The 13,942-nt window shown below is 43.5% G+C and overlaps 1 protein-coding gene across 5 annotated transcripts in view; it reads right to left on the reverse strand.

The window, feature by feature from the left end:
- Positions 1-13,942, reverse strand: part of SLTM (SAFB like transcription modulator) — a 312,645-nt gene that overhangs the window by 153,510 nt on the left and 145,193 nt on the right. For 4 of the 5 annotated variants that reach the window (XM_063926177.1, XM_063926176.1, XM_063926179.1 and 1 more), the window contains 2 exons: positions 12,336-12,397; positions 542-724 (listed from right to left, as the gene is read on the reverse strand). In XM_063926177.1, the coding sequence (XP_063782247.1) occupies positions 542-724; positions 12,336-12,397 (245 nt within the window). The remainder of the gene's footprint in view (positions 1-541; positions 725-12,335; positions 12,398-13,942) is intronic. The other variant, XM_063926178.1, reaches the window with a different exon arrangement.

Genomic DNA, 13,942 nt, shown 5'->3' on the forward strand with positions numbered 1-13,942 from the left:
TGAATTTTAAAATACAGTAGCAGAAAGATTAAGTTGAATTATTTGAGAGCTTCAGAAAGTGAATCAATTTGAGCAGAACGATCAAGAACAGCCACCGAAAGCAGAACACTTACTGGACCGCAGTATTCGAGAGGAGCCACAAATATGGTTTTAAAAAAAAGATTTAATCAAAAAAATTGCTGACTATGAGCCTTAATAACTATATTTAAAGCAGTAATCAACAATTTAAACTGTTACACGTTAATTACCTTACATATGCATCTCACTATGGAGGACAGAGGGGGGATTATTCAGTGCAGAGCCAAGAGGCATTCCAAAGTCTTTCTGTGCATTATCATGTGCCTGGTTGCCACGGTAGTAATAAACTAAGGAAAAGTGGTAACCTCTCTTAGTCTTATAGGATTACTGCTTTAACTCTAGTCATAAACGCTCATTAGTTTTAGGTTCATTAAAATCAAAGCACCAGTACATTTTAAAACCCAATTTGTAGCCAACAAATACAAGACACTGCATGTGATTTGAATGGCACCACGCGTCATACTTGGTTTTGAGGTTCTCTCTCAGTGTCCTCGTCTGGATGGATAAGCTTTGATTCACTGCTCTTCTCTCCTTCAGTGGATAGTACTGTGACAGACTTAGAAATTTCTTCATCATTCTCCTCAGAGTCCTTTATGTCATCACTACCATCTTGATCACTTACATCTTGTGAGTCCAGCTCATTGTCCTTTTTTGAAAGAGGCAAACAATGTGAATCTTAAGCGCTTTGGGAAAAGCTTACCCATTTACTGAAAGGGGAGTATTTAATAGGTTTGCCAACTCATTATACAACTATGAAGTTGAGAATTATGTAGTCTTTGGAGAGCACAAGTTGGTTTCCTGGGTGAATAGACTTTCCAAAAGATAAGCTGACCAAGTCCTTCACATAGATCTGTAGTTTTTCACTAGTATTATTCCACAATGGTTCAGGCTATGTTGGAGAGACCTAGAGTGACTTTTAAAACACAGTTTAATGCATAATGACCACCATTAAACTAACATAAAAAATACAAATGTGCAGAAGTCCAATGTGGCTTATCCAGCATTTGAGTCCACAGATATTACTGCACACTAGTTATCAAATTATCTTATTCAACCTCCAAAACCACCTCTTCACCCAGAATCTCCCAGATTCAGTATTATCTAGTGCAATCAATTGTATCTCTGCCATATATACATGGACCCCCGCCACTAAGCTCAACATGATCAAATAAATAAAATAAAAAAATAAAAATATATATATATATATATATATATATATATATATATATATATATATATATATATATATATATATAATTTTTTTAAAGGCTTCCCTGCTTTGACAGTCATTAACTTCCTTTAAATCTCAGTCAACCACCATAAATGCCTTCATCTCCCACAGCCACTGCCTTAATGCCACATTTAATTTATTAGTCTCTCCCAGTCCTGTACCCACAACTTCAGAAATGTTCCCATACCAGAATGCAACGTTTTACCAAAACGCTTACCGAAAACTTTTAAGCCATTCAACTGTCGCACACCTTAGTCACAGAAAACCTTTAGTCTGGCAGTCCCCCCAACCATATGCCTGTTTTAATATATCCTAAACTCGGAAAGCAAGACTCAACACTCCATATTTGCAGCACCACCTTGAACATCTCTACACTGGCTCACTGTGTCCTCTAGAAAACATGCTCACCCTTACCTACAAAGCCATCAATACAACCACCAACTCTTTAAAGATATCAAATTTAGTTATGCCCTAAAATCTACCTCTGACCTGCACCTGATCTACCACTCACTCCTGAAAACATGAGTTCTCCCCCTTCATGCATTTACCCACCATAAATGCAATCTGGAAATCCACCTCATTCTTATTTCAAGGAAGTAGCTACCAGATTAAAGGGCTGAAACACACAAGCCGTTTTTTGCCGGCCGGGAAAAAGCCGGATGGCTTTTTCCCGTGCCGGCATTGTAATTAAGTGTGAGGTGTAGTGTCCTTTCACACTGCACGGCCCCGGCCTGGCTGCCGGGTTGCAGCCGGAAATATCCACTGGAAGGTCCGGCTGCCGGGCCGTCTTTGCAGCCAGTGGACAATGTGTGTGTGTGTGTGTGTGTGTGTGTGTGTGTGTGTGTGTGAGAGTGTAAAGTGGAGCTTTTACACACAACGGGGTTTTTTTTCAAACCGTGTCTAATGCTGCGCATGCGCACAGCATCACACACGGCTCAAAGCCGTTGTATGTGAAACACTGCTGGATGGCAAAAAGCCGGACGAAGTCTGTCCGGCTTTTTGCCATCTGGGAGAAACCGGCGCGTGTGATACAGCCCTAAGTGCCTGGAGCTATTCAATCACTGTATTGCATCCAGCACTTAAATTGTGAGATGTAGTTTACTGCGACTAATACCCAGGGCTTAGGTAGCAGTCAACTGCATTTTCAGATTTCAGTGCCAGACATGAAGCTGTTACCGCACACTGTAACACGACTAGCCAGAGGAACTAGTTAACACAGATTTCAGATTGCAGATTAGGAGGGTGTGAGCAGAAATGCTATGCCAGCGGGTTTATATTGCAGGCTATTGAACAGCTCTGGGCACCTAACCCAGGTGCTACAGCCCTGTAAAATGAGAACTGAATTCCACCCGTTATTAGAGCTTATACTAACCACACTAATGTACCCTCAGAACAGGCCTAATCTGACACACAGACTCGCTTCAGTTATCCCACCTTCCACCTATAAAGTTTAATGAGCACTGTGTATTGTCAGGTCTGCATTTACTTTGTCTAGCCTTCATGACCTTCTTGAGGAGTCTATTAATAATAATTTTAATAATTAAGAAGATTATTAAGTTTTGTGTTTGTATTTAGTGTACTTGACAATATGCAGAAAACAGACATGTTTAGTAGATTAGAAAAAACAAAGATCAGTATAAACAGTGGTTGCTCATTTTACAGTATTTCAGTCTAATAAAAGGTGCATACACACTAGATGATACACTCCGTGAGCGATATTAAACGTTTTCCCTTGAACTTCCCGAAGTCCCGGATAACCGATATCAAGTGTACACACGGAGCGATTTTTAAATTTTGAAAACTACCAACGATATACAGGAGTCATCCAATACTAGGGAATATCTGCTACTGGTTAGGAATTTCATGGTGGTCGTTCCTAGCGTACACACTAAATGATATGCACCTTTTCATTAACTACATAGCCAAAACTGAGCTGTTGCACAGACAGAAGACCTCGTTAACGACCTGCGGGAGCACACAACTGTAACGTACACACTGGTTGATATTGCAAACGATATCGCTCAGAAGGGTGAAAATGAGTGACATCGTTTAGAATATCGCCTAGTGTGTACACACCTTAAATGCAATAAAAGTTTTCCGAGGACTTTGAAAATATAAAAATATGAATATGCCACAACTATACATAAACACAATTCTAAAATATTTGCTTATAAGAGGACAGTTATTTTATTAGCAAATTATTTTATTAGTGGTATTATAAGTAATTTAATATGGTTTCAGATTCAAATTTGCACTGCGCTCCTTTAGTTAGGGCTATCATTTATTTAAGGAGCAGGAGGTATTTGTCAGTTTATTATTTTGACGTTCTGTTTTATCACTTGGTAGTTTTTTGTTTTTTTTCAAACAACTGTGCAAATTGGTTTGGAACTGTTCTTATGGAGTAAAAATTTACTTAAATATATGTCTGCAGCTTGTTGCCGGGGATTAAACACGCGGCACAGGTCAATTTAAATTCTACTCTATATAAAACAAGGGGCAAATTTACTTAAGCTTCTAAAAATGAAAGTGGTGTTGTTGGCCATAGCAACCAGATTTTGTCTATCATTTCACTATTGTATCATAGATAGACAGAAGCTGATTGGTTGCTGTAGGCAACATCCCCACATTTTATAAGCTTTAGTAAACTTACCCCTTAGAATATAAAACTTCTCTTCAAATAGACAAAAAGCTTTTCAAGAGTTTCACCACAACTACCCATTCATTGTGAAACCAAGGAGCCACATACTTGTGCATACATATATATCATAGCCACTAGTTTTAACTTACAGCATACTATTTTACACTTATTTATTTTAATGGATATAGCTCTCAATCAAGTATTTAAGTAGATCTGCAATATTACATTTGAATAGAACAAGATTTATTTTTAAACACTGCTTTAGGGATATGTAAGGGTTCAACACCCAATAAAGATCGGTCACAGACCAGGGTTTACCCACTTGTTTTACATTCTGCCTAAAAGTTATCAGTGTGTGTTATAACCAGGGTTAGGAAATAAAAAAAAAAAAAACTAAGTTTCTTGGTTTAAAAAAATATATTTTTTGCATTAAAATGTTAAATTGAATCCTGCTTATATTAATACTATGAAATATTGCTATGTATCAGAAGCCTTGATCAACCATGTTTTAATGCCAACATTAACCAAAGTTATTAGGCTTTGATAAGATTTATTTTACATCTTTCAATAAAACCATTTTGTATTGCTTATTATTACTATTACATCTGAATACATATGTAGACTAAACAAACATACAAAGTACATTCATTCAGAGACCTGTTAATAAGACTGAAGGTTTTGAACTGAAATAAACATGAAGGCGATTAAACCATGAGAAACTTCTGTGTGTATTGCCTCTTTAATGAGTTGGGAGTTATACCTTTTAGATTGAAAATGTTAGTTGTGGCTTTCTCCTGTCCCATAGTACTGTATTGTTAGGGGAGGTGTTTTTGTAGTCTTAGCTGGTGCCAGACAGATTCAGTACCTCTCTGATCTGGATCACCCTCACTATATATGTGTTGTGCCAGAGGGACACCGGAAGATCCTTAAAAAAAAAAAAAAAGCCTGTTTTATGAGATGTCACGGCGTCGTGCTGTAGTCACAGCATATTAATCATTTTGTTTAAACCATTTTGTTTAAATCATCCAACCCTGGTTTTGACAAGCACTTATTTTTCTTTTCAAATAAAGCAAAGCAATTACATAGGGAGTTTGACTTAGCTGGCTGAATAATCCTTGCAACCTGTATACTACTGCCATGTTATTAACAGTATCAGTCTTGAAAATCTGTTCAAAACAGAGAAAATTGCCAGAAAGCAACCCTACTACTTTGAGATCGGGATACAGGAGGCAGAGAATCTCCAGCATCTGCAAACCCAACATTTTTGCCAGTATACAGAATAATGCAGTGACAAGCTACAAGGGACCCTCCAGATGCTTACATACAGCCTCCTAAACATGGCGTTTTGATTCTGTGATATATCGGAATAGAATTGTGGAAAGAATAGGTGCAACGTAATGTGCAAGCACCTTCTCTACAAATTACTGCTCCAATATATTGTTACACATGGGGGGTGGGGGGACGGGGAGGAAGCATATCATTAAAGGACAATTAAATTCTGTGCACTGTGTCCCCAAATACCAATAGAAATGTTTGGATGTGCACATATGCACCAAATACACTATCCTGAACATGGGGGGGGGGGGGGGGGGGGAATTGTGCTGCACTGTATTTCCCCCCAAATCTCATATTATACAGAAAATGTTCAACGTGTGCTGAGTAAAAATAAGAATTTACTTACCGATAATTCTATTTCTCATAGTCCGTAGTGGATGCTGGGGACTCCGTAAGGACCATGGGGAATAGCGGCTCCGCAGGAGACTGGGCACAAAAGTAAAGCTTTAGAACTACCTGGTGTGCACTGGCTCCTCCCCCTATGACCCTCCTCCAAGACTCAGGATACTGTGCCCGGACGAGCGTACACAATAAGGAAGGATTTTGAATCCCGGGTAAGACTCAAACCAGCCACACCAATCACACCGTACAACTTGTGATCTGAACCCAGTTAACAGCATGATAACAAAGGAGCCTCTGAAAAGATGGCTCACAACAATAATAACCCGATTTTTGTAACAATAACTATGTACAAGTATTGCAGACAATCCGCACTTGGGATGGGCGCCCAGCATCCACTACGGACTATGAGAAATAGAATTATCGGTAAGTAAATTCTTATTTTCTCTGACGTCCTAAGTGGATGCTGGGGACTCCGTAAGGACCATGGGGATTATACCAAAGCTCCCAAACGGGCGGGAGAGTGCGGATGACTCTGCAGCACCGAATGAGAGAACTCCAGGTCCTCCTCAGCCAGGGTATCAAATTTGTAGAATTTAGCAAACGTGTTTGCCCCTGACAAAGTAGCTGCTCGGCAAAGTTGTAAAGCCGAGACCCCTCGGGCAGCCGCCCAAGATGAGCCCACTTTCCGTGTGGAATGGGCTTTTACAGATTTTGGCTGTGGCAGGCCTGCCACAGAATGTGCAAGCTGAATTGTACTACAAATCCAACGAGCAATCGTCTGCTTAGAAGCAGGAGCACCCAGCTTGTTGGGTGCATACAGGATAAACAGCGAGTCAGATTTTCTGACTCCAGCCGTCCTGGAAACATTTTCAGGGCCCTGACTACGTCTAGCAACTTGGAATCCTCCAAGTCCCTAGTAGCCGCAGGCACCACAATAGGCTGGTTTAAGTGAAATGCTGAAACCACCTTAGGAAGAAATTGAGGCAGAGTCCTCAATTCTGCCCTATCCGTATGAAAAATTAGGTAAGGGCTTTTATAGGATAAAGCCGCCAATTCTGATACACGCCTGGCTGAAGCCAGGGCTAACATCATTACCACTTTCCATGTGAGATATTTTAAGTCCACAGTGGTGAGTGGTTCAAACCAATGTGATTTTAGGAATCCCAAAACTACATTGAGATCCCAAGGTGCCACTGGAGGCACAAAAGGAGGCTGTATATGCAGTACCCCCTTGACAAACGTCTGAACTTCAGGAACTGAAGCTAGTTCTTTTTGGAAGAATATTGACAGGGCCGAAATTTGAACCTTAATGGACCCTAATTTTAGGCCCATAGACCGTCCTGTTTGCAGGAAATGCAGGAAACGACCCAGTTGAAATTCCTCTGTAGGGGCCTTCCTGGCCTCACACCACGCAACATATTTACGCCAAATACGGTGATAATGTTGCACAGTTACATCCTTCCTGGCTTTGATCAGGGTAGGGATGACTTCATCCGGAATGCCTTTTTCCTTCAGGATCCGGCGTTCGACCGCCATGCCGTCAAACGCAGCCGCGGTAAGTCTTGAAACAGACATGGTCCCTGCTGGAGCAGGTCCTTTCTTAGAGGTAGAGGCCACGGGTCTTCCGTGAGCATCTCTTGAAGTTCCGGGTACCAAGTCCTTCTTGGCCAATCCGGAGCCACGAGTATAGTCTTTACTCCTCTCCTTCTTATGATTCTCAGTACCTTGGGTATGAGAGGCAGAGGAGGGAACACATACACTGATCGGTACACCCACGGTGTTACCAGAGCGTCCACAGCTATTGCCTGAGGGTCCCTTGACCTGGCGCAATATCTGTCCAGTTTTTTGTTGAGGCGGGACGCCATCATGTCCACCTTTGGTTTTTCCCAACGGTTCACAATCATGTGGAAGACTTCTGGGTGAAGTCCCCACTCCCCCGGGTGGAGATCGTGTCTGCTGAGGAAGTCTGCTTCCCAGTTGTCCACTCCCGGAATGAACACTGCTGACAGTGCTATCACATGATTTTCCGCCCAGCGAAGAATCCTTGCAACTTCCGTCATTGCCCTCCTGCTTCTTGTGCCGCCCTGTCTGTTTACGTGGGCGACTGCCGTGATGTTGTCCGACTGGATCAACACCGACTGACCCTGAAGCAGAGGTCTTGCCTGACTTAGGGCATTGTAAATGGCCCTTAGTTCCAGGATATTTATGTGAAGTGACGTTTCCATGCTTGACCACAAGCCCTGGAAATTTTTTCCCTGTGTGACTGCTCCCCAGCCTCTCAGGCTGGCATCCGTGGTCACCAGGACCCAATCCTGAATGCCGAATCTGCGGACCTCTAGGAGATGAGCACTCTGTAACCACCACAGGAGAGACACCCTTGTCCTTGGAGACAGGGTTATCCGCTGATGCATTTGAAGATGCGATCCGGACCATTTGTCCAGCAGATCCCACTGAAAAGTTCTTGCGTGGAATCTGCCGAATGGAATCGCTTCGTAAGAAGCCACCATCTTTCCCAGGACCTTTGTGCATTGATGCACTGACACCTGGCCTGGTTTTAGGAGGTTCCTGACTAGGTCGGATAACTCCCTGGCTTTCTCCTCCGGGAGAAACACCTTTTTCTGTACTGTGTCCAGAATCATCCCTAGGAACAGCAGACGTGTCGTCGGAATCAGCTGCGATTTTGGAATATTTAGAATCCAACCGTGCTGTCGTAGTACTATTTGAGATAGTGCTACTCCGACCTCTAACTGTTCTCTGGACCTTGCCCTTATCAGGAGATCGTCCAAGTAAGGGATAATTAAGACGCCTTTTCTTCGAAGAAGAATCATCATTTCGGCCATTACCTTGGTAAAGACCCGGGGTGCCGTGGACAATCCAAACGGCAGCGTCTGAAACGGATAATGACAGTTCTGTACCACAAACCTGAGGTACCCTTGGTGAGAAGGGCAAATTGGGACATGGAGGTAAGCATGCTTGATGTCCAGAGACACCATATAGTCCCCCTTCTTCCAGGTTCGCTATCACTGCTCTGAGTGACTCCATCTTGAACTTGAACCTTTTTATGTAAGTGTTCAAGGATTTCAGATTTAAAATGGGTCTCACCGAGCCGTCCGGCTTCGGTACCACAAACAGCGTGGAATAATACCCCTTTCCCTGTTGTAGGAGGGGTACCTTGATTATCACCTGCTGGGAATACAGCTTGTGAATGGCTTCCAATATCGCCTCCCTGTCGGGGGGAGACGTTGGTAAAGCAGACTTCAGGAACCGGCGAGGGGGAGACGTCTCGAATTCCAATTTGTACCCCTGAGATACTACCTGCAGGATCCAGGGGTCCACTTGCGAGTGAGCCCACTGCGCGCTAAAAATCTTGAGACGGGCCCCCACCGTGCCAGAGTCCGCTTGTAAGGCCCCAGCGTCATGCTGAGGACTTGGCAGAAGCGGGGGAGGGCTTCTGTTCGTGGGAAGAGGCTGTCTGCTGCAGTCTTTTTCCCCTTCCTCTGCCCCGGGGCAGATATGAGTGGCCTTTTGCCCGCTTGCCCTTATGGGGACGAAATGACAGCCTGAAAAGACGGTATCTTTTTCTGCTGCGAGGTGACTTGGGGTAGAAAGGTGGATTTCCCGGCCGTTGCCGTGGTCACCAAGTCCGATAGACCGACCCCAAATAACTCCTCCCCTTTATACGGCAATACTTCCATATGCCGTTTGGAATCCGCATCCCCTGACCACTGTCGCGTCCATAATCCTCTTCTGGCAGAAATGGACATCGCACTTACTCTTGATGCCAGAGTACAAATATCCCTCTGTGCATCTCGCATATATAGAAACGCATCTTTTAAACGCTCTATAGTCAATAATATATTGTCCCTGTCCAGGGTATCAATATTTTCAGTCAGGGAATCCGACCAAGCCACCCCAGCACTGCACATCCAGGCTGAGGCGATTGCTGGTCGCAGTATAATACCAGTATGTGTGTATATAATTTTTAGGATATTTTCCAGCTTCCTATCAGCTGGTTCCTTGAGGGCGGCCGTATCAGGAGACGGTAACGCCACTTGTTTTGATAAGCGTGTGAGCGCCTTATCCACCCTAGGGGGTGTTTCCCAGCGCGCCCTAACCTCTGGCGGGAAAGGGTATAATGCCAATAATTTTTTAGAAATTAGCAGTTTTTTTATCGGGAGAAACCCACGCTTCATCACACACCTCATTTAATTCATCTGATTCAGGAAAAACTACGGGTAGTTTATTCACACCCCACATAATACCCTTTTTTGTGGTACTTGTAGTATCAGAAATGTTCAAAACCTCCTTCATTGCCGTGATCATGTAACGTGTAGCCCTACTGGAAAATACGTTTGTTTCTTCACCGTCGACACTGGAGTCAGTGTCCGTGTCTGTATCGACCTGATGTAACGGGCGTTTTAGAGCCCCTGACGGTGTTTGAGACGCCTGTATTAACTGATTATCCGGCTGTCTCATGTCGTCAGACTTTTGTAAAGTGCTGACACTATCACGTAATTCTTTCCATAAGATCATCCAGTCAGGTGTCGACTCCCTAGAGGGTGACATCACTAACACAGGCAATTGCTCCGCCTCCACACCATTTTCCTCCTCATACATGTCGACACAACGTACCGACACCGCACACACACAAGGAATGCTCTGATAGAGGACAGGACCCCACTAGCCCTTTGGGGAGACAGAGGGAGAGTTTGCCAGCACACACCAGAGCGCTATATATCTATATTATATATATATATACACAGGGATAACCTTATATAAGTGTTTTTTCCTAATATAGCTGCTGTATATCTTTATATGCCAATTTTATGCCCCCCCTCTCGTTTTACCCTGTTTCTGTAGTGCAGGACTGCAGGGGAGAGTCAGGGAGCCTTCCTCCAACGGAGCTGTGAGGAAAAAATGGCGCCAGTGTGCTGAGGAGATAGGCCGAAAAGGGGGCGGAGCCTTTCTCCCGCTTTTTTATTGTAATTTAGGCAGGGGTTAAATACATCCATATAGCCCAGGAGCTATATGTGATGTATTTTTAGCAAAAAAAAGGTATTTCTATTGCGTCTCAGGGCGCCCCCCCCCCCCAGCGCCCTGCACCCTCAGTGACCGGAGTGTGAAGTGTGCTGAGAGCAATGGCGCACAGCTGCGGTGCTGTGCGCTACCTTAATGAAGACAGGACGTCTTCTGCCGCCGATTTTCCGGACCTCTTCAGTCTTCTGGCTCTGTAAGGGGGACGGCGGCGCGGCTCCGGGACCCATCCATGGCTGGGCCTGTGATCGTCCCTCTGGAGCTAATGTCCAGTAGCCTAAGAAGCCCAATCCACTCTGCACGCAGGTGAGTTCGCTTCTTCTCCCCTTAGTCCCACGATGCAGTGAGCCTGTTGCCAGCAGGTCTCACTGAAAGTAAAAAAACCTACTTTAAACTTTTTCTCTAAGCAGCTCAGGAGAGCCACCTAGATTGCACCCTTCTCGTTCGGGCACAAAATCTTAACTGAGGCTTGGAGGAGGGTCATAGGGGGAGGAGCCAGTGCACACCAGGTAGTCCTAAAGCTTTTTACTTTGTGCCCAGTCTCCTGCGGAGCCGCTATTCCCCATGGTCCTTACGGAGTCCCCAGCATCCACTTAGGACGTTAGAGAAACAAAACAAGATATCCTATTCTTGAATGCATTCCACAATGTTACTTTTTGAAAAGTGGAAAAACAGCCTCTGCTGCAATAAGCAGCCATAATTACATTATTAACATTGCAAATGTAAGTAGTAATTGGGGGGGGGGGGGGCGGTATGCTAGGTATTCTATTAGGTGCAATCCTTTTTCGAGCAATATAAACCGCCTGATGCACAATTTTTGACTAATGGTCATTATTATAGGCAGTTTGTCAGCCGAAAAAAGGACCCGCAATTGTCCTAAATTCCAGATCCCATGTGTTATCGCATCTCGACAGCTGCATGAGGCACCCAATGCATAATCCACGATAAGTGCCGGTTTACGGGGCTAAATGGACAGCAGGCCAGTGTACCTATCGAGACGGTATCCTAAATTACCGCTGCTAAGTAAATATGAATGCCTATACACAGACGCAAAAGGGCAAAACACAAGTCACATCTGTTTAGCGAGTTTTGGAATCTAGACACGCAATTTTTGTAAAACAGCCTTTACAAAATGTCACAACTCAATTATATAATCCAACACAGAACAGAAAGAAATTACATGATTTAATCTATACATTTACATACATCATGAACGTGATCATGTGCACCTATGAACAGATGCTCTTTTTCTTACCACTCCATATCTCCTTATCCACAACCACTAGTTCTGAGCCTTATAGGCAAGGTTTCCAGAACTAAACAGATTTTAAAGTCAAAACAATACATCCTATTCTTGAATGCATTCCACAATGTTACTTTTTGAAAAGTAGAAATACATTTTGAAGTCTGATCTAAATGAAGAATGATCCAGCATGTGGAATGGAATCCAGTGTGTTAAAAGTGTTAATGTGTTGAATTAAAATCATCTGTATACCTAGGTATTCTACAGAAATACATTGAGAAACTTGATTTTAATGCACAACTAGTTATAGGTCACACTGCATAATTCAGCAGCTCTTAGAGTTTCCATTAATCAATATTTTTTTTTTTAATTCCACTGAGTTATCTATACTAAAAATTCTATTTTCCAGTGTGCCTTGTATGAAAAAGCTTTACCTTAGTAGAATCTTCTTCCATAGAAGCTTCACAGCCAGACTCATCAGCCTCTTGTTTCCTACCTAAAATTATGAAATTACAACATATATTATTAGACCACTATTAAAACCTTATGATATTAAATATCAGTATCAATGGGTTTCAAGAGAACACAAAAACATTTCGCTCTTTTTTTTTACTTATTTATTACAGGCTATCCTATTAGATCGCCCGTAAAAAAAATAAAAAAAAATAAAATAAAAAAAATACAAAGAGAAGAGAGAGGTTTTAATTACCTACCGGTAAATCCTTTTCTCGTAGTCCGTAGAGGATGTTGGGGTCCACATGAGCCATTGGCACTTTAAGAGTTTGAGAGTGTGGGCTGGCTCCTCCCTCTATGCCCCTCCTACCAGACAGTCTGGAAACTGTGCCCGAGGAGACTGACATCTTCGAGAGAAGGATTTAAAGCAGATAGTGGCAAGATTCATACCAGCTCACACACAGAAGGCAAAACAAAGCTAACAAGCTTGGAAACTCAGCAACCGCTGAAACAGTACTTACCAAGTAACAATGCATTACTTAACTAAAAACAAAGTTGTACTGAACCAGAAAACCACTGCAGCATAACGAAGCCCTGGGCGTGCGCCCAACATCCTCTACGGACTACGAGAAAAGGATTTACCGGTAGGTAATTAAAATCCTATTTTCTCTAACATCCTAGAGGATGCTGGGGTCCACATTAGTACCATGGGGATGTACCAAAGCTCCCAGAATAGGAGGGAGAGCGCGGAGGCTCCTGTAGAACTAATTGACCAAACTTCAGGTCCTCAGAAGCCAAAGTATCAAACTTGTAGAACTTTGCGAACGTGTTCGACCCCGACCGAGTAGCCGCTCGGCAGAATTGTAAAGCCGAGACACCCCGGGCAGCCGCCCAGGAAGAAACCACCTTACGAGTAGAGTGGGCCTTAACAGACGTAGGACACGGCAATCCTGCCGTAGAAAACGCATGCTGGATAGTGAACCTGATCCAGCGAGAGATCGTCTGCTTAGATGCAGGACACCCAATTTTCTTGGGATCATACAGGACAAACAGAGTCCGACTTTCTGTGACTAGCAGTCCTCACAGATTTTTATAGCCCTTACAACATCCAAGGACTGTGATGAAATCGAGTCAGTCGCAACTGGCACCACAATAGGTTGGTTGATATGAAATGCCGACACAACCTTCAGAAGAAACTGCTGACGCGTCCAAAACTCAGCTTTATCTTCATGGAAGATCCAAGTACGAGCTTTTACATGACAAAGTCCCCAACTCCGACACACGCCTAGCAAATACGAGGGTAGTGTTTAGACGTTACTCCTTTCCTAGCCTGTATCAGGGTAGGAATAACCTTGTTCGGAATGCCCTTCCGAGCTGGTATCTGGCGTTCAACCTCTATCAAACGTAGCCGTGGTAAGTCTCGATAGGCGAACGGCCCCTGCTACAGCAGGTCCTTCCAAAGAGGAAGAGGCCTCAGCTCCTCTAGCAGTAGATCCAGAAGATCTGCGTACCAAGACCTTCTTGGCCAGTCTGGAGCAATGAGGATCGCTTGAACCCTTGTTCTCTTTATGAGCTTTAGCACTCTTGG

The sequence above is a fragment of the Pseudophryne corroboree genome, chromosome 6 (genome assembly GCF_028390025.1).
Source record: "Pseudophryne corroboree isolate aPseCor3 chromosome 6, aPseCor3.hap2, whole genome shotgun sequence".
NCBI lineage: Eukaryota > Metazoa > Chordata > Amphibia > Anura > Myobatrachidae > Pseudophryne > Pseudophryne corroboree.